This window comes from Saccoglossus kowalevskii, chromosome 11, assembly GCF_978046115.1.
Source record: "Saccoglossus kowalevskii chromosome 11, keSacKowa6.1, whole genome shotgun sequence".
Classification (NCBI taxonomy): domain Eukaryota; kingdom Metazoa; phylum Hemichordata; class Enteropneusta; family Harrimaniidae; genus Saccoglossus; species Saccoglossus kowalevskii.
Window position 1 is genome coordinate 17,353,117 of NC_140651.1, and position 21,735 is coordinate 17,374,851.

A 21,735-nucleotide genomic window follows, 5' to 3' on the forward strand; every position below is an offset into this window, starting at 1 on the left:
TTCTGTTCTTAGTTTATGAATGGTTGTTGTATCATCATCCATAGTTAAAGATACTGTTTTAGCACTAGTTTTGTTAATAGTTTTTACCACTTCAACAGCAATATCTCCTTCCATAGCTTTGGAACTCCCTGTCCAGTTTTTACGACAGTCATGTTTTCTTGTGTTCATATCTCCATTTTGACAAATTTTGCATCCCTTTGAACGCACAGCATATCCCATAATTTTACCAGTTGCTTCCCCTATAGCAGCACCATGACCTGACAGACTGTTATATTCTTTGCCAGAGCCACGGCGCTGCCATGCACCATCAAAGGAAATATCAACTTGATTTTCATGTGAACTAAGTTTTTGTTTTTCAGTTAGAGCTTTAACACACAGTCTCTTTCCCTTTTCTTTAATGTCTTGTGGTGTATACCCGGTATATTCAGTGAGGCAAGAAAGTTATTCACATGAGTCTCTCCCATTCCACTGTGTACCATTCCTATGTTATGAAATAAGAAACAACTTAGATTAACATTTTATAAGATTAGTTTTTGCTGCCCTACATTACTAAAAGTATGATCACCAATATATGAACATAAGAGGTTAATAATTGAGATGAATCCTTAGTTTGGCTGTAAATCTTACCGGTGGCTAATTTGGTATTTACATCAAATATAGGTAATCCTTGGTTTGATTTGGCATTCCTATGTGTAGAACCTGTATACACATGGTTTATAGCACCACATCTCTGGCAAGCTATATACAGTACACTACCAAGACCATATCATCTCTCTTCCTGGCAATCCATCAGAACAAGGTGTTCACAACACACAGCACAGGCTTTTAATCCCTCAGCTAGAACAGACAGCTGTACTATTCTGCGTCCAACATTCCAATTTATAGCACTTTCTGAAGTAACTTCTGTAAAGATAAATCACATTATCATTACAGTCATCATGTAAATTAATTTCATGCAATTTGCACTACTATACTGGCTAACAGATATTGACAACAGTAAGATGTTAACATACATCTGTGCTATTCATAGGAAATGTATGAATATTTACAGAAATAAAAAGAAACCATTATTCCAAAAGCATCATTTCTAAAGGAGCCATAGGCAAAACAGAAACTCTCACATTCAGATAAGGTACATGTAAAAAATAACAATAATGAAAATGTTTAGGTCATGGCTTATTTTCAGAAAAAACATTTACTGGGAGAAAAATGTCCAAAAATATATATTACAATGTATTTAAAACAAAAATATTTGACACAATAACAAATAGAAAAAATAAAATTCAAGTATCTACTATAATATGCAAGTACTTTAAATTTAATTTCCTTAACACAACCGCAAGTTCACCATGTTGCATGTTAATTTTTTTCTGAAGAGTAAACAGATGAAATTTCAATGCTCTAAATTTATAACACTAGGAAAATAAATATGGATTTCAAAACAGCAAAATATAGAAAATATTTGAACATGCTGTTTATTCATAGTTAAAATTGTATCCCCTTGGTTATATGGAAGTGTGAGGACAATCATGCCCTCAAAGTGGGAGTTTTGTGCGTATAGTTAAAATTATCAGTTCGCGGTTGAAGGCACCTCGTCATAAATAATGAAAGCTGCAGACGACGCGACAGACAAACTTCGTTGTCAAATATTTTTTTTATCACAATTTCTGTATTTAGTGAAACAGGAATTAGGAAAAAATAAACACTGTTTCCCCAAAAATAAGCATAATCCGATGTCCATAAAAACAAATAAAATGCGAAAATATATTGATTCGAGTTGTGGATACAGTTGCAGACGACTCAACCAAAGTTTACGTCGTATACTGACACCGTACGTACGTACCTGAATTTGATTCTAAAACTACTTCAGCAACTTTCTTATGTTGGCGATACGCCTAGATAACTGCCAATCTTCTTCTCTTGTCTTTCTCGGTCAAAAATCCTTCAAATTTACGTGCATTCGGCGATCGCGAAGCGTACTTGTTTGTTGTGGCAGCCATCTTGAAAGTCTGCTTCAAATGCGCAGAACGTATGCGCAGTGCATTTCCGCGCATACAACCTTAATTTGACATGTAATACTGATAAGTGCTTCAACTTTACATTTAGCAGATCGAAAGCTAGATACATTCAAGATACTCGACCCAGCAAATATCGTGTATAAACCCGGAGTGGATTATCACGTGACCTTCACATTCACATATGCCGTAGAACCTGTGACTCTCTCGATGTCTTTATATTTCACAACTGACGACAACTTCAATCAATTCTGCTAAGGAGAAATATTATAGTGCATATGTGAGTGGGCGTTATACAGATTACGACGACGGAGACTGCTCCAGTGTGACTATGCCATGCATGGTCAACAAGTTACATCGAGTTTGATAGTTCGCTATGTGCTGTGCAATACACTAATTTTTGTTTGGTGATAGTTCACCGAGATTTTTACCCGTTAAATAATTTTCAATGTATCCAATTGGGGAATGGTTCAGAAGCTGGATCCATTGATTGTAGGGTGAGTATCCATTACTTATAGAAATCTAAATACCATGTATATTTTGATCAGTTTGATGACATATGCACACAAGGTTTAGTGAATGTTATAGTTATATCTAACTCTAGTGTAGTGCACAGTGTTGTACTGGTACAGTAGATATGTCGCTTACTTTGCACTTTGCAATATGTGGCGAATGAATTTATGTTCTTTCGCTTTATGAAAACAAAATGGTATCAATGGAAATAATGTGTAAGATTTGCAAATATTAAAACAGATGTGCATCGTATCGAAATTTCGCTTGATTACTGTTTTTTCAAAGCCCCTACTTGACTTATGTTGTTTTGAACGTGTGTTCAGGTGATTTTTACCTAGTCAATTCTCAGTAAAATTTTTAATAATTTTAAAATTCTTGTAATATAACGTGTGACGTAAACGATCACTTAACAACCACGTAAGCGTGCTCTGTTGGTGTGCAGTTATGTAAATAATTAACCCCCGTCATAAAAACAAAAGCAAGATATAGTTTTGGTATTTCGCAGAGACACTTACTTTTTTCTTTTGATTGAAGAGGTCACTTTAGTTAAAGTATCCTACATGTATTTAGCCAAACTGTGACTGTGATCATTGTGTGTATAACTAAATCGAATTATACTCAGAAATTGTGACTATTTTTGCACTACAAATGTGAAAATGTTGTATTTAAAAGCTTAAATATTCTATTAAATGTTGTTAACAGAGTATACTAAACGATTGTGCTTTTGAATGTATATACATTGTGTAATATAGTGTGAAGTACCGTTTTGAATATTGTTTATTTAAACAGTGAAAATGACTATTAAGGTAGACACCTACTCATAATTTTGAAAACGTTGGCCATAAATTGCATAACAATATTTATTGGTTTATTATGTAAATTGGTGAAAAAATTGTATATCGCATTACGGTATTTCAAGAAAATTGGCAAATATTAATGAAAAATTGCTATTTATGTTAAAGCAACTTATCATTTGTTGTTGCCACTGAATGAAACCCAATAAATACCCTACGAATATATTGTGTCACCATCATACAGTTTCGGATACGGCATAATCTGCACCAGAGTAGCCAATGGTAAACAAATTTCCGAAATGACAAAACTTGTTTTAAATCAACATTCGATAAACCACATGGAAAACTAAAACAATCAAGTGTACATATGCAGTAAATGTTCTGCCACAGACGTATACTGTTCTAGCATACCTGGTTTCAATATGAATTGAGCTTATTTTATTTGATATGAATAGCATAGAGCACAATTTTATATAACAATTATTTCATAATTATTCCAGTTCATGAGACTCCATCCAAGAAAGTATTCAGGTTGTTGGCCATGACCATAATATTGATGATTGCTTTGGCTCTGGCATCATCCATATTATTGTCTTGACCACCATCCTTTGGGCAAGCAACAAATCGTGATATTGCCTTCACAAACATGTGTTATTATTTAATTATAGTACACTTCGTTATGGTATTTATTTTATGGTACTATAATATTTCGTCATATTCATTTATATAGTATAAGAAGAGGGCGTCGATTCTGAATTTGTCTGAGGCCATGCATTATTGAGCATTGCGTTCATTATAGTATATCTATTCGAAGATTCATGTGAATATTGTTTTATACTATGGGTTTTTATCATGTTTCGTTTTATAGGATATGAGAGTTAATATGAATATGATTATGATCCAGACCCATTGAGCGGTTTGTGTGCTCAATAATACCAATTTTATGTCAGTGTGTTCATTGAAGCAAAAAGCAAGAGCGCCAAAAAAATCTTATTATAATGTAACTTTGTAAATTCAAATCACTCAAAAATAAATGTTTCAGTTTATTCTATTCACAATAAATACTGACATAGACGTAAATTTTATCTTAAATGCATAATAAAACTATTACGATTTCTCAGTGTAAAAATGTTAGTAGATGGAAACTACACAAGTGCACGAACCACAGGCGGAGTTAAAGGGGCAGACTGGTATGAACTAATTTTATCTGGTCTGGGGTCATTGTCCAGCGGGAAATCTCATTACAAAGAATATGTCCTTCCACTAAATTGAGAGTATGATTGGAACATTGATAGACTAATCAACTAATACTCGAAACTGACAGGTACATGACATGTGGGCACTATGTAGTCACAGTGGACGACTATACATGATCATCTGTAGAGAGTTTAAGTGCAGTATGAATCCTAATGACACATTCCTTTTAAAACCGGAGATGTTGATTAACTATTCTAGTTGCTGTTTTATTTCGTTATAGTATATTTATTTAATGATACTATTTATATGGGTATGAGGGTGGCTATGTACCTGAATTTGGATATGACTGGGGCAAAGCATTATTAAGCATTTTCTTCATTATAGTATTCGATTATTTATTTGGATATTGTTTTATACTATAGGTTTTTATCATGTTTCTTTATATAGGATATGAGAGTGAATATGAATATGATTATGAAACTGAATATGAATCTGATTCAGACTCATGGGATGGTACGTGCGCTCAATAACATCATTTCTATATCAATATGTTCATTGGTGCAATTATAGTGTGCCAAAAAGAAACATGTCTTATTGTAATGTTACCGTATCAACTGTTTCAGTTCATTCTATTTGCATTAAGAATTGACCGATACGTCAATTGCATCTTAAATGTATAGAGAATATATCCACTAAGATTCCTCAGTGTAAAAATATCAGTAGATGGAAAATACACTGTGCAAGAACCACAAAGTGAAATTAAGAAAACTATCTATCTAATATGTATTTAATACCAATCTTATTATAATAGAGCAGAATGATATGAAAATAAATTTATCTCGTCATCGTCATGTGCCTCCACTAAATTGGAGCATATCTGAAAATGGACGTGTTATTATAGAGAAAATTATGTTCATATTTTTATTGAATATCAATGTCGATATCTTCAAAAGAGTAAAGATTATGTATATGCCATTTAAGTTAATATCTCTATACAATAATTACCATTTCTGCAATGGTTACGAAATTCGATGATTAACATATTATATTGGATTGGCTTAATCTCATCGGACTAAAGATATTTGTATCTGTACAGTAAGTATAATTGTATGTGGTATATGTTGACGTGTGTGACTATTCTGTATTCATACCTCACAGACATATGCTCATAAATTGTTTTTAGGCAGCATCTACATATCAACGAGAAGTTTGGTGATTTGGGCTTAGGACTCAAATGGTATATTATGGATTATCGGTATTTGTCTGATAGTGATACTATGTGTCAAGTACAGAAAAAAGAATAGGAAGATAGAGGTAAAAAAAGAGTTTTTGTTTGAATAACAAACAATAAAATGTTGTTGATAATTAACTTTCAATTGTTCAAAATCATTTATTTTTTTAACATTGTGTGTGGTCTCTGAAGTTCGTAATATAATCCTGAACATTTTAGGTTTGAATTTACTCGGACTGACAATCACATAAAATATAATGTTTATCAAGTATGAAGAGATATATTATCAACGTATTTTAAAGTGGAGGAGTCTTCACCTGCGCATGCATCAGATGGCCATGGCATGTAATTTGTTTACAAACAAGCATCTACTCATGAGCATTTGCGTTTTTAGCGTGTGCTATCATCGCTTGGGACTCAATTCCCGCGCGTTCTCAGGTGACGACCCTCCCGCTTTAAGTTCAAAAATAGCTATATATTAACTTGAACCAACTGTTAAAATACACCTATTCTATTCTATTCTATTCTATTCTATTCTATTCTATTCTATTCTATTCTATTCTATTCTATTCTATTCTATGTAAATATTTGAGACGATCCGTGCGGGGTTCGTGCTTTGTCCATGGTTAGCTATTTATGTATAAATGTACACGTTAGACTGCCTCGCCACCATAGCCGATCATATAGTTTGCAATATATCCAGTCTCCCGTTTTTCTTCTTCACCAAAAATGTACAAAAACCACTCCTAACCCATTGAACATAAACTGGGAATTGTGTAAACACTGTAAAGCTTTGTTTGCGGAGTTGAGAAGCAAGGATTCTACGGCCAACGTACAAATCGACCCTCGACCCCTAGGTAGAGTACCGATGTATATACACGTTTATTCAAAGCTTCTACAATAAATATATACGTAAATAATCTAGATTTGTTTTCCTGTAATTACAGGCTATTGGACGTAACGATTGAAATCAATATAACACTGTTTGCTGTAGACATCTGCAGAAGCACGTGATTCTATTTATATCTAGAATATTTACAGCAGCAAGAGGGTGAATTTTTAACTATGAGATACTATGATTAAAACTACAAATTATTTTACGAATGTTTTATAATTGAATATAACTAAAATATACTGTAATATTACATTAGCAGACATTTGTTTATGTTTATCTGGTGATATCTGTGTAATTGATACTGTTAGATAAGTTAACCAACTTGATTGTAAGTATTATAACATGATCAAGCTACAAATTGTTCTGTTCCTATAAGTTGAACTTTGTAGCATGGTGACACTATATACGGCTATGCGCTTTAGAATAAGGTAAAGTTATCGTCGTGGAAGGTATCTTTGCGTCATTAGTTTTTAGTACGTTCATTGTGAACATCCATTATGTTATTTTCTAGAAGCTGTAGACGTTAATTTTGATTTTTTGTTAAGTTAATTTTTTTTATTGAAAGATGTGACGTCTATTCAAACTGAGTTGCAAAAGTGTCACCTTCAGCCTTTGCCTTCACATAAAGTGGGCAGCCGTATCTTTCTATTAATGAGCACCATGTAGTAACACCAAGTTGTCAACATCAACATAAGTATTTCAGTGAATATGTTATTAATCTTTAATGTAACTGGATGAATTAGAATGTTACAAGTCAATCTATGATGTATTGATGTTGAAATTCAGAGCCCGAAGCCTGATACAAAAATGCGACACTGTGGTAATTTATTTTGCCATTAGAAAATACTGGTATGCATTGCCACAGTATAAATCATATTTCAGTATCACTAGAGTAAAGTTGACACTCATTTACACTCCTTCAAAACGCCGCAGAATATGTATTCACCTTATTCTGAGATGATGAAAATATGTTATTTTCGTAAATGCGTATAGCAACTTCTCGCTGCTGTATGTCGTACTTCAAGATTTTTTTTTCAGAATAGATAAAACTTACTTGAATCTCTAACAGACATTATGTGAAAAAAAATTACATGACAGGCGTATATACAGTATGTTTTGTTTTTATATTACAAAGTTGTCAAGCAGGATGTGTGCCGTATAGTCAATCCCGGTCAGTATTTCACACTTCGAATGTCATTGTCCGAGAATGCAAAGCTTTAAAAATAAGCCCAGACGTCCTTTTGATCGTAGAGACGTTGTCAAAATAGTGTAAAAATGTCAAGACAAACTGACAAAAACTGTGGGAGCTAATTAATTTTCAATCTCTCTGACCAACCAGAAAACACGAACGGAGATAATGAACGTTTTATAAAAGTGACGTTAATCGTCCACAAAAATGGCTATTGCATCACGACGACATGCCAAAATCCATCATACACCGACGCTTGCTGATGTTCAATCGTCAGATAAAAAAATAAAATAAAAATATTTAGAATACTAGGGAAACGGATGTAAAATCGTCCGCGGAGTCAAAACCTTGCGTGAAAACTGTCATGGCGTCGTGTTATCTTTTCCACTTTGGAGGGGCACAATAGATTACGTAAAGCCGATGAGATATTCATACAGTTATACAAACATAGCGATCCTCATTGGGTGGGTTGAGTCTAAATTTACCTTTCTTCAAACCTTTAACAAATACTCTGTATGACGCAGTTTTTCACGATCTCCGGTGAAATGGATCGTGCGAAGTTAGACGGCCAGGTTGAAATGGGCCGTAATATTTTGCTACACATGGCTATTCACAGTTTTTGTACTCAATCGCTCAAACGCCGGTGAGAAAAAGTTGAAATGAAAGACAACTATTGTAAATCAAAACAGGTTTCATTCAACTACGAGCAGACGCGATGGGTCGATAAAAATTAAAACGAACGCTGACCTCTGGAAATACCTCATTCATAGAGTGGCATAGTACCAGAGGTCACCGAGCACGGCTGTAAAACGTACTTTGCGACATCGCTACAGATGCATGCTAGCTAACAAGGGGGGTTTCCGATTAAGGTAACCAAGACGGCATCGTAGAGTGCGTGATTTAAACACAGCATCTCGTTGCCGATGTTTCTGTAATTTTCGGGGTATTTTTTATTTTTAAATAACCGAGCATTTCACGTTTGTGTATTTTGCCACTGAAAAGTTAGTTATCGATGACAGCACAGCACAGCAATGGTCTGAATGGTGTTTATCCACTACTACATCGCAATGCTATCAGCACGGTGGTCGTTAAAGCCAAACGACAAATGTAAAATTAGTCAGTTATATAATGCTTTCGGAGAAAAATATGCGTGAAAAAAAAATATTTAACAGTACTCCACTGGAAGCTGCCAGGCTAGAAGTTGTCGACATGTTGAAAAAGTTTACTTATCATTTACAACTGTATGTTTTTTGTATTGCTGGAAGCGTCTACGTCTTGTCCTTTTTTTGTAGTTTGCAAGACTAGTTGGTAGCGCTTGAGGTAAGTTAAACAGGGTCGCGGACAGGAAGTTACACATCGCCGCACCGTAACTGAGGCCAGCAACTCATTTGCATATAACATCAACAGTGACTTGTCAATCAAAGAGCAACGTAAACAAACTTTTGGGACTTTTAATCACATACGCGTGCCTCGATTCCGTATATTTTAAAATCCATTTTTGGGCATGTTCCAGCATTGACAATACTCCGAAATTTCAACACTATCTAGCCAAGACTGTCTGGGTAAGAAAAGCAAAAAAAAAATCACTCCAAGTGCCCACGAACATGCATCTATACCTTTAACTACAATTCGGCAAATCGGCAACTCACATATTGTGACATATGAATTATTTGCTTTACATTTTTATCTTACATTTTTATTTTAACTATTACTATCATGAATTTTCTAAATTAACGCAAATATTCCACTTTCAGTTACTAATTCCGAGTATTTAAAAACAATGCAGTATTCTTTCAAAATGTATGCATTTGTTTTTCATTGATTTCAATATTATTGGGGTAAGTTTTATTTTACTTTCACTATTGGTGTAATATATGAATAAAGGCCCCTACAAGTTGAATCCTAAGTCTGTAATGAGTTATTTTTTTTATATCTAAGTAAATGCAAAATAAATTAAATAAATCATATATTCACAGTTGTAAATTATTATTTTATAATCATGTTATTTCAATCATCCACACGTCATAAATACGCTTTAATTACAGTATTGTCGAGTATGCTACTGTGTGAATTTTGACAGGAACCTGAAGCTGGCTTCCCATTGTTTATTGCCGGTTCAATTTCTGGTTGCTGACTCATGTTCGAATTGCAAATTCAACTTCAGATTACCGATTCAGTTTCCAATTGCTGATTTACACTTGCCTTATATTCTTCTACTTGAATACTACTACCATGTGCCAAGCAGGCACACATTAATCAGTCGTGATAGAGCCCAAATTAAAATACATATGTCTTGTTTATTAATGAATGAACAATATGCAGGAAGCGATAGTGTACCAGACAGTGTCAGTATTGTGCCATAATACACAATTTGTGTACTGTGCACTACTGTCATTCACCAGAATGGATATCATTACGTGTCAAATAATGCCGAGAGTTTAAAATAAATGAGAAATCATAAGATATGTAATCGGTAATAAATTGCTTATTTATATTGAGCAGTTCATATTGAGCATGGTCGACCATAGTAGTTAACGGTCAACCATGTTTTAAATGTCCATGACTAACTATTATGGTTGTTCATGGTATTGGGCTATATAATAAAATGCAGTTGTTTTACCCGAGTCACTAGACCATGGTAGCGTCATGGAATACATTGAGTGAGTGAGATTCTATCCACCAATTAATTAGACTTATTTTTTATAAATGAACTGGAAATGTAATTCCAAGGTTGAAAACATTGCAATTGCAATTCGTAAACTTTCTAAAAAGACAGCCACCACTATTACCTTTAACATATTCGGATCATCCATCTTTGATTATGTCTTCCATTGCTATTCCTTTCATATTCGAGATTAGCCCAGCCACCAAGTCTAGTTCAGCTGTGGGAGATTCTAGTTTCTCCACAAAGCGTTCCAAGATAGTATAATTGTAGAAAACAAAATCATCATCAACCCAAACAAAATATTTTGTACGTCCCTGGCTGACCAGTAGATTCTTTCCAGCGATAATGCGTTCGTTGAATGGCATTAAAAAATGCTTTACGTTAGTGCCATTTAATTTTTGTTTAGTTTCAGAATCGTCTGCAATTAATATTGTCATTTTCGGATAGAAGTGATTTATGCTTGAAATAAGTTTATTGACACAGCCATAGCGGTTGAATGTCTTTGCAACAACTGTGACTTTTCTGCTGATATCTGCAAATTTTCTAAAATATGAATACACCCCTTCCCCTGTCATTATTTAATTTAAATGGTTCATTAAGAAAAGGAAGAGTAACATATCAACTTGTGGAACCATTGAAACCAACACTAATAATCGATTTGAATGTGTTACTCTGCACGGTATGCACAGAAACAACCAAATGCAACATGTACGATCAGTTCTAAGATTGCATTGTACACATTGCTATGGTTTTGGAGACAATTATACAAATAAGGAAGCAATCAAATCTGATGAGAGAACATGGCAGCGAAACAACCCAGTGCAAGAAATTTAAAAACCAATCATTGAAAAACTACTGTCAAAACAGCGACTGAGAATATTGTCAAATGTTAACATCCGTGGATGTTGTTCATTATTAGCTGATCTCTAAGAGAAATAAAACAAGTGAGAAATTACCAGCAACCATGGATGTCTCTCAACAACATTTGAAGCTTTCCGATTTCCAGTTGTAAATATGGACCCATGCAACATAACAATATCTAGATGTTTGTCCAATAAACAATGAATGGGTGGTTGTCCCGATGTAAGGTCTACTTCGTGTTATTGAGATGGACACCCACAGACCTCACACTGGGCAGGGGGTCCTTTCACTGCTAGAGTGGGGTAGACAAAACAATAGTACTGGAAATGAAATGCACACACACCAAGCTCAAGGCTTTAATTCTTCCTCAAAAGAATTACAAGAAACAAACACAGAATAATACAATGCATAAATTCACTAAAACAAGAGATTGCCTAGGGAAGTGTGCATTGGTGATAACATCCAGAATGTGGAAATTGATGACAGTAAATGACTTCTGCAACACAATAACGAAGAGATACAGGAGTCTTGCTTGCTTGTTATTCTAGAGGGCACCGCTGATAGCAGGAGATCGCAGAGCAGTTCATACAAGTCTCACAGAATGATGGTTGAAATCTGTATCCCTTGTCTCACAATATCGCAGCAGCAACACACTGAGTACTCAATTGAAATGGTTGATCTCTCCTCAATCTAGCTTAGTTATAGAGCTTAAATGGTCCAGTTTCAGATACACCACCTTGGTCTCCACAAGAGCCAATCAGAATGAGGTCAGTAGATCGTAAACATCCTTTGTTATGTAAATCACAAGCGCACCTGGTGAATTCCAATGTTCCTTCCAGAGTTGTAAACAAGTATAACCTGTCAATCACTTCTATGACAGTTATCACACGACAATGCACATGATTCTCCCCATTATTCCGTGCACACTTATTTGCAAGGTTTGGGGTATTATAAAAAAAATAGAATAAAGGTTGCTGACAACATCCAAAAGTACATTGCGTGAATTTATTGAATTTGAAAGTTCACTATTAACAAATTCTACCAAACAAGTAATTATAACTTCATTGTACAATATAGTATTCAATAGAAACGATAATTTCCTCATAAAACCCTAAAATGAGAAGCAAACTCGAGCAAAGAACAAGGAAATGTGGAATTTTCGCTATACAAACTTGCTCAAACTAGTATTTTATAATGAGAGGCTAACAAAAACACACTTGTAGTGCTGCCTCAGTGGATATAATCATGCAATCTCTGTTTATACGTTTTGAGAAAAAAATTCCTAAATGGTTAATTAACACCTCAACGCCGTATTATAGCCATAATATTTTTTAAACAAAATTTGACATATTTGTGATGATTTTTTCAATAGTCGAAAAGTACGTCAGCTGCATTTACGCCCTTTAAACAAATGTTGGACTCAATTTGCACAATTTATTAATTTACAGTCAAGCATCAAAGGAACACCTCGTTGTTTACCTCCAAGTGTTTGTTAACATTGTACTTTTTCATAAAACCATTGTTTTCCTATAAATAATTGTGACTTAAAACGACTTCTAGTTTTGCTGAATATACTATTCAAAGAAAATGTACATAAACTCTCCTCCATCAAAGTATAAGCCTGCTCATATTTTTTAGAGAACGTTGGTCATAAATCACATGACACTATTCATCAGTTTGGGAGATATAATTTTATGGTAAAGTGAAACAGTATTCCGTTGCAATTGCGTCTTATCGTACAGTATCTTTCAAAATAATTATTGCAGAAGAATTCCATATTTTAGAATTGCATATTCTGCCATGAATTGATTCAGGGTTGCTAAATGTATCCCATTAGTCACGAAATGTGTTTACCTGATGTCACAGCCTACAATTTATATCCATCATCTAAAGCGATGTATTCCTGACAAAAAGCAACTATCATGCTGACGAAAAATAGGCAGGCGAATTCCGAATCAGTATTTTAGAGTCAATATCCTCATAGTTATCGTGAGTATAACCAACAAAAAATGTGTATTTTCGTTTATGAATTGGCTTTTTACCTTCACTTCGTGACTGCCAAAGCATGGTTTATATTTGATCGCCAGTCACAGACGGTCGTGGTTGGCAATAGTTTACATTCAACTCGGGTCAACCATAGTGGCTAATAGTATTCAATTATAAAGACACATAGTTATACTTCATATAGTCACTTCAATTATATCATGATAAAAAGCAATATTTTATATATATAACTTGTTGGTTTGAGCACAGTTTGCACTATCTAGGGAAAGGGGTGATGATTATATATACCATGTACAGCGTTCCGCCCAGTCTGACTTGATTACCGGTCACTAATTAATATCCATATATTAGTATATACTATATGTACATTTGTCATGGGTTGAGGAGTGCATTGTAAATTTTCGTGGATATTATTACGTGTCAACGGTTTAAAATAAATGAGAAATCAGAAGAATAGTACATCAGGAAATAATTGCTTGTTCATATTTAGCATGGTCTACCATAGTAGTTCACAGACAACCATGACATATATGAAAGTCCATGGTAAACTATATTGGTCGTCTACGGTATTGGGCTATATAATAAAATGCAGTTGGCTATGTTTTACCTGAGTCACTAGATCATGGTATCATCATAGACAACATTGCATTGGTGAGACTTCTTCCACCAATTAATTAGACTTTCTTATTTTTCATAAATGAACTGAAAATGGGATTCCAAGGTTGAAAGCATTGTAGGTTGTTCTTGAATAGTATACGTTCTGCATATGCTGCCCGGGCCTTCATTTGGTTTTCCATTAATCTGTAATGTTTGTAATCTTTATTTTTGCCTTCTCCTCTGTGTTGGATGATGACATCGTCACATTGAGCTATTCTTAAATAGCCCAGAGCATCTATGAAAAACTCGCGATGAGCAATTCTTTCGAACACTAAATCAAACCCTACATTTCTAACTGCATCAGTCTTTGCCATGAAGAAGTTAATAACCATATCCTTTAATTTGCAATTCGGAAACTCTTTAACTTTTGTAACTGGTAGCTTTCGTCTGAAAAGACAGCCACCATCTTGACCTTTAACATACTCAACATCGGACCATCCATCTTTGATTATGTCTTCCATTGCTATTCCTTTCATATTCGAGATTAGCCCAGCCACCAAGTCTAGTTCAGCTGTGGGGGATTCTAGTTTCTCCACAAATCGTTCCAAGATAGTATAATTGGTGAAAACAAAATCATCATCAACCCACACAAAATATTTTGTACGTACCTGGCTGACCAGTAAATTCTTTCCAGCGCTATAGCCTTCTTTGAATGGCATTAAAAAGTGCTTTACGTTAGTTCCATTCAATTTTTGTTTAGTTTCAGAATCGTCTGCAATTAATATTGTCATTTTCGGATAGAAGTGATTTATGCTTGAAATAAGTTTATTGACACAGTCATAGCGGTTGAATGTTTTTGCAACAATGGTGACTTTTCTATTGATGTCATTACCAGGTCCTGGATCATATAGCCTTGGCACATGGTGTCTTTGTATAAGAATATTGATGACGACAACGAAGTCTTGTATGGAGACGTCAATGTAATCTCGCTGTCTTATATCGTGTTCTGTACTATAGTAGGCAAGATGGGAGAGGGCGGTATTCATATCGTTAATTTTTTCCGTGTTTATTGAGAGTTGACAACTGCCATTCCCATGTATTGCTATCTGTAGAGAATCCGTTATAGTGGAAGACTCAACATAAAGCTGGCCTAAAGAATGTCTGGAAGTTAGTATTATAGTTACCTCTTTGTTCGTTTGTAGTGCTGGATGTATTTTAATTCCAACTATGCGAACATATTTTAGAGGTTCAACAGTGATTCCGGATCCAAGGTATTGTATCGGGGACATGGCGGGACACAGTGTCATAGGCTCGGCCATTTTGCTTTCTTGGTGTTCCCATTCTGTGTATTCTTTTTTCTGCCTCTGACGAGTGTTCTTGTCAAGAGGCCCAATCGATTTAGATGGACATGAACAGTCTCTGGTTTTGTCAAATTCCATTTGTTTTCTCAAATGTAGAATACTTGTACTGTTTGTTTTCTCCCAGATAGCTGCACTTTCAAGTGTACATGAGCTGAATATATCTAGTATGAACAGATAAACTCCAAAGAAGCAGAGACCAACCACACAGAAGGTAGCATATCTTGTTTTCCAATTCATCGTAATATTTAGTTCTGAAGAAAGAGAAATACAGATGATTGATGAGATGTTAACATGGTCGAGTATACATGTTTGTTAGATTGGTTTCTGTCATATTTAAAATACTTTAAATGCATCATTATGTTGTACATATTTAATTATCTTATCACCACTAACAGAACGTCACGTGTTTATTACTCGGGAAACAGTGTTGTAACATGTCAAATTATTCGGCTCAATGTATGGAATATGACAGAATAAAAAACTGTATCGATCTCATATTTCCAGAATTTTTCAAGAAATCGTGATTTGTCTGAAAATTTAAAAAAAAAAGCTGTATAGACAATAAACATCATTGGGTTCCACGTCACAAACAGCGTATTTTAGTGTGTAACACTCAACTGAAATCTGAAGACAAGTTCCGGTATATACGAACTAACAAATGACAAAAAAGAAATTTAAAGCGGGAGGGTCGTCACCTGCGCACGCGCGGGAATTGAGTCCCAAGCGACGATAACAATACACGCAAAAAACGCAAAGGCTCATGAGTAGACGCTTGTTTGTAAACAACGAAACGCAATGGCCATCTGACAAATGCGCAGGTGACGCTTTAAGACATTACCAATGAAATGGAACAAATCACGTGGCAATATGATGATATCAAATCCGAGCATGTTAATCAGAACAGTCCTATTGTCAAACTCGTTGTCACGCACTTTGTTGCGACGTGGGCATTTGGTTAAAACTAGGCCATAGCGTGACACGCGAGGAAGACATTATTCAATACTCACAAAATCTAAATAAAACGAGGCACACATGGAAATTGTAGAACCACCTAGTACAAACGCCAAGTGTACTCTCACCCGAAGTCAACTTCAGTCAATTATCGGATTATGGAAGTAGTGTGCAAAATGAACACCATTCAGCGACCCATGTCGTGGCATGATGAACAAGCATGACATCAAGGTAAAACAAAATTAGCTTGTGGGTTCGAAGCTGCTCAGAGGGAAAAACGTAAATCAAAAAACGCGCACATTTTCCTACCAGATCATTACAAAAAAACAGAAGACTTTGCTAGATATTGGGTGTCAACTTGGTGTGCCTTATATTACGGAAGCAATTTAGGAATAAATGAATATGTAGTTTAGTGATACTGTCTGTGAAATCGTTGATTGAGGATTCATAGCGTGTCATTGTTTACAAACAAGCGTCTAACCATGAGCCTTTGCGTTTTTAGCGTGTGTTGTTATCGTCGCTTGGAACTCAATTCCAGCGTGTGCGCGGGGGACGACCCTCCCGCTTCAATTAAACAAAAATTATTCACAATAAAATAATTCACAATTATTTGTTGAGATATTTATTCTCTCAATTTAACAACTTGTAATGGCGGAAATTACTTAAATGGCAGGTATTTAATTCCAAATACATGATCACAATTTGTAGAGAAATTTATTCTTTAAAAATAACAACTTGCAATAGAACTTGAGGGAATTCAGTGAATAAGTATTAGCAGACAGTGTCAAAAAAGTGCATCGACCACTGTTATTGTGCAAGCAACGAACATCTAATCTGGAGGTAATGTCTGCCCCGAGATGTACATGAACATGTCACGGCATTAGGTTAGGTGTCGGTTCAGGCAGAGTTCATGCAAGCGACAAAACCCAAATTAGAGAAAATCTTTGCATACATTAAAAGTAGGATCAGGCCAGGGAGGGTTTAAACAAACGGTAAACACCAAAATGGGAATCAAGTTTGGACACGAGATGTAATCAAGTGCGTTTTGGCATTGGGATTAGGGTCTGGTTAGGTAAGGTTTATGCAACAACCAACGCAAAATTAGAGAAAACGATTGCACACGAGATGTAGAGAAACGTGTCTTGGCATTAGGGTTAGGGTCAGGTCAGGTAGGGTTTACACTAACGACAAAATATCGAATTGGGGGAAAATGTCAAATCAAATCAAACACACTCACCAGGGCAATAAAGACACTTTAATGAACAAACAAGCCTATACTGATGTAAATTACAACACAAAGTGTTATCACGGTGCATATTATTCACAGTAGTGACATTTCACTCTAAACGTGGCGATATGCACGATAAACATTGTCAGATTGGAGTACATGAAATGATATAACCAGGCGTTATGAATGACACAGTGTGGAACCAATTAATCAGACCTATGACCATTTAAACACAAGTACTTACGAACTATAGATGGCGCTATAGCATTGCAAAGCTGTGCAGTGTATACAAACACTACATCCCTTTCCACCTTGAACGAAATAAGTATATATGTCAAATGTCATTTAATGAATTTTTAATCTGTTTTCAGAATACATTTATGTGTTAAATAATGTTGATTAGCATAGTGTGAATAAATTACGTAAATTGCCGATCATATAACGTTCCGGACATTCGTGTAATATCCACGTCAATTGTACACCATTTCTGGCATTCGTATACTATTCTGGACCACTGCAGACATCAAACAATTTATTTACGATCCGCTCCGCTAGGATTGCGTGATTGTGTGAGATTTTCTTTGTCTTCACGTATTAATTTTGTGTGAATTTTTGGCTGGCCCGATTTTGCTTAAACTTGGCAGGCGAGTTACACCTTCACTCTAGTTGAGTGGTAAAATCTGAAAAAAAATCCTGGCCTACTGTTGCCATGGCAACAGCCAAAAACTTATTTCAAAGTAGCTGCGCGCCAAATGTATCTACATGGCAACGGCCAAAAAACTGATTTTTGTAATACTTTCGCGCAAAATGTATCACCTTTTATCAGTCTTGTTTAGCAGTGTTCAAATGATCATGCTTTTTATTTATCCTCGTTCGGACGCTGTTTGAAAACGGGGACCTATGGATTGACCCCTGGGCGTGCATCCATGCGTGCAACTGTGCGGGCGCCTGGGGTAGTATCTTAGATATGCCTGAACTGATTACATTCAAATTTCACTCACATATTATACATATGCACATCAATTTGTTTCACAATCTGATTCATAGCGGCCATCTTTGTGCTGAAAAAATCATCAAAATTGAGCATTTCTGACATTCCGGAACCGGATCTTGGATGTATACGGATGGATTTCGTTGAAAATTGGTAACTACATCGAACATTATGGGACCTTGATGCACGTCATTTTGGTGTTTTTCAGATTGGATTCAAAATGGACAACAGGCGGCCATTTTGTTTTAATGAATGCGGTTCTAGTTCCATATCTCTGACATGCTTTGATTGATTATGTTCAAATTTTATATATTCATTATACATCATGTCATAGATATACAGATTCACAGTCAATTCGTCCGAATTCACATTCGTCCCAACACATTCGTCCCACAAGTCGATTCGTCCCAATTCACATTCGTTCCATTTCACATTCGTCCATTTTTTTTCAATTTTTGGTCAGCGTTACGATTTTGAGCAGGGCCAATTTCTATGCCAACTGTTACTGACACGCTAACTAATAACTCCACGTTGCGTGTACGGTGTATTTGTATTTATTAACTAATAACTCTACGTTGCATGTGCGGTGTATTTGTATTTATTAACTAATAACTTGTACGTTGCGTGTACGGTGTATTTGTATTTATTAACTAATAACTCTACGTTGCATGTGCGGTGTATTTGTATTTATTAACTAATAACTTGTACGTTGCATGTACGATGTATTTGTATTTATTAACTAATAACTTGTACGTTGCATGTACGATGTATTTGTATTTATTAACTAATAACTCTACGTTGCGTGTACGGTGTATTTGTTTATAACGTCGGCAAAAACAAAATGGCATAATGAACAATTACGCATGCCAGTGCATGACGTGTACGTGAACAATTCGTTGTTTGGATGTGTTTGTGCTTATTTGGCGAGTTAGTAGTGGGCTAACCTTAAATCTGACGAATCGATCAACTTGTGGGACGAACCGACTTTGGGACGAATCAACTTGTGGGACGAATCGACTTTGGGACGAATCAACTTGTGGGACGAATCGACTTTGGGACGAATCAACTTGTGGGACGAATCGACTTTGGGACAAATCAACTTGTGGGACGAATCGACTTTGGGACGAATTAACTTGTGGGACGAATCGACTTGAGACGTATCGACTTGTGGGACGAATCGACTTGGGACGAATGTGATTTGGGACGAATCGACCGTCCCCCGATATACAGACGTATTGGTCACGGTGGTCATTTTTGTGCTAAAAAATGATCCGAAAATCAAGCATTTCTGGCATTCCAGAACAGGATCTCGGTCTTGTATGGATAGATTTATTCAAACATACATACATTAGCCATTAAGGGCCCAGATGAGCTTTATTTTGTTTTTCCAATCGAATTCATTGTCGATTGGCTTATCGTATGTTTACTCTGCCACGCCTTAGTGTTTAGAATTTTAATATAGAGAGTTGGCAACCTTTGTAAGGGGGAGAACGAGACAACGGTGCAGCGAGGGGTTACCTCAGCTGACTGCTTGTGTGAATAAAGCTCGACTATCTGTAATTAACTTATGTGTATTCATTTGGGTCGAATCTGGTATTTCTACGTGTAAGTAACATCAGCCAAGCGAGACGAAGTTCTCTGATCCCCGAACACGATGCTTGTTGTACACTCACTATAACTGCTGCTGTCGAGTATAGATATTAGAGACTATGCCAGTAGTAGTTTAGCCTACCCATGTGTTACCTATGTGTATAATTGAAAACACGATCTTAAATTAGACATACTTACAACCAGCCTCGCTTTCCACACCCGTTTTTCAAACTTGATATGGCGAAAATAGCACCCTTAGCTGGATACATGGTCTCCCTAGGCCTGACTAAAATCAGAACGCGTTTTGCCGAAAGTGCCTCTTCTGGTTTGTCAACTCTTTTACTCAATATTTGTTTCTTCTCAAAACTTTAGTTCAATCCTAATTGTGCAATGTGTTCGTATCGTGAAATAGCTTAGGGTAACATGTTTTCTACTCTCTCAATTTGTCAGCCAACCCTGATCACGTGACAGTCAATCTTGTTCGTTCGTCTGTTGTCTGTGTATTTTATGACCATGCCAGTTAAATGTTAGCTTTTTCCTTACTTTTCTCCACTAACATCACGTATATAATAATTTTCAGTTTCATGTCCGTGTTATAATACAATTACAATATTTCACAATAATCGTAACGGCCTAGTAGGTACTTAAATGTTTTCTTTACTCAATATAACAATAAGTTGTCAGGCACATTTTTGTCTAATAATTGTACAACCCCTTCCAAAATGTGTTCCAAGTGGATTTTTAACGACCAAAGTGCATTGTAGCTTATTGCTTTATGTGTGTATATCGCGTAACTTGTCCAAAATTGTGTTTCTTTTGAAACTGCTTGATCGCAACTGAACTTGGTCATCTACATTTGTGCACCTTCTAGTTGGATTTTGCATCTCATAATTTTTAATTTTACAAAAATTACACTAAACTAAGGTGCTAGAATGTCGCATTTATTCGGGAAAAGTTCACAAAGTAAGGCTTCCTTTAAACATCCACCAAACACAGCAGCCCCTCCATCCACTACCAAATAGTGAATGATGCAGTAATTGGTCGATATCGATGGTTAATTTTTAGTTCCCGTTCGGGAAATTGTGTATGTTCGTGTCATATTTCGTACACGCTTTGATAGTTTTTATTTTTGATACACATGTCATGAATGAATAATTATGCACGTGAAGTTGTTTTGTGATTAGACATATTTCACACCGAAAAATTTGCATATTATAATTAAGAGTGACTATAAATTAGATATATCTAATACCAATGTATTTATATTGCTCAATTAAAGACCGACATGGTATATAAACAGGCGCGGGAGGAGTTTATTATTCAAATGAAGTCACCCTCACCCACAGCAACAACGGTGAATAAAAGCTCCACAAAAACACGAGAAACAGTGATTCATTGCATTATATTTTCTATTTTTCAAACGTGAGTGGCGCCATGAATGTTCAGGGAAGCCATAAATAAGAAATAGTAGTGAATTTGACAGCGGAAAAATTGGTTTCAAACCCGTCGAGTTTGGATTTTGCCAGCACTGTGAGCTCCACACACCTCATATTCAAAATGCCTACTTTGCATATGAGACGAAATAAACGTCTTTTGTGCGTTGTTTATGTTAGAGAATACAATGGAATGAATAACATGAAAGAAAACACAGAC

The 21,735-nt window shown here is 35.6% G+C and overlaps 1 protein-coding gene and 1 long non-coding RNA gene across 2 annotated transcripts; one reads left to right on the top strand and one right to left on the bottom strand.

Annotated features, from left to right (window-relative positions):
• Positions 1 to 2,306: 2,306 nt before the first annotated feature.
• LOC144357855 (uncharacterized) lies at positions 2,307 to 6,890 on the top strand. The gene is made up of 4 exons (XR_013421737.1): positions 2,307 to 2,512; positions 4,967 to 5,032; positions 5,703 to 5,833; positions 6,698 to 6,890. It is a non-coding gene; the product is annotated as an uncharacterized LOC144357855 (long non-coding RNA).
• Positions 6,891 to 14,038: 7,148 nt separating this feature from the next.
• On the bottom strand, positions 14,039 to 20,328 carry LOC144357819 (beta-1,4 N-acetylgalactosaminyltransferase 1-like). Its single transcript, XM_078011845.1, has 2 exons — positions 20,281 to 20,328; positions 14,039 to 15,573 (listed from the first exon to the last, which is right to left on the bottom strand). Exon 2 carries the CDS (start codon positions 15,557 to 15,559, stop codon positions 14,039 to 14,041), a length of 1,521 nt encoding a protein of 506 aa, XP_077867971.1. The 5' UTR covers positions 15,560 to 15,573; positions 20,281 to 20,328.
• Positions 20,329 to 21,735: the final 1,407 nt, after the last annotated feature.

Bases quoted from the DNA above. Each gene is read 5' to 3' on its own strand.
- LOC144357819 (XM_078011845.1), bottom strand. From the start codon at position 15,559: ATGAATTGGAAAACAAGATATGCTACCTTCTGTGTGGTTGGTCTCTGC.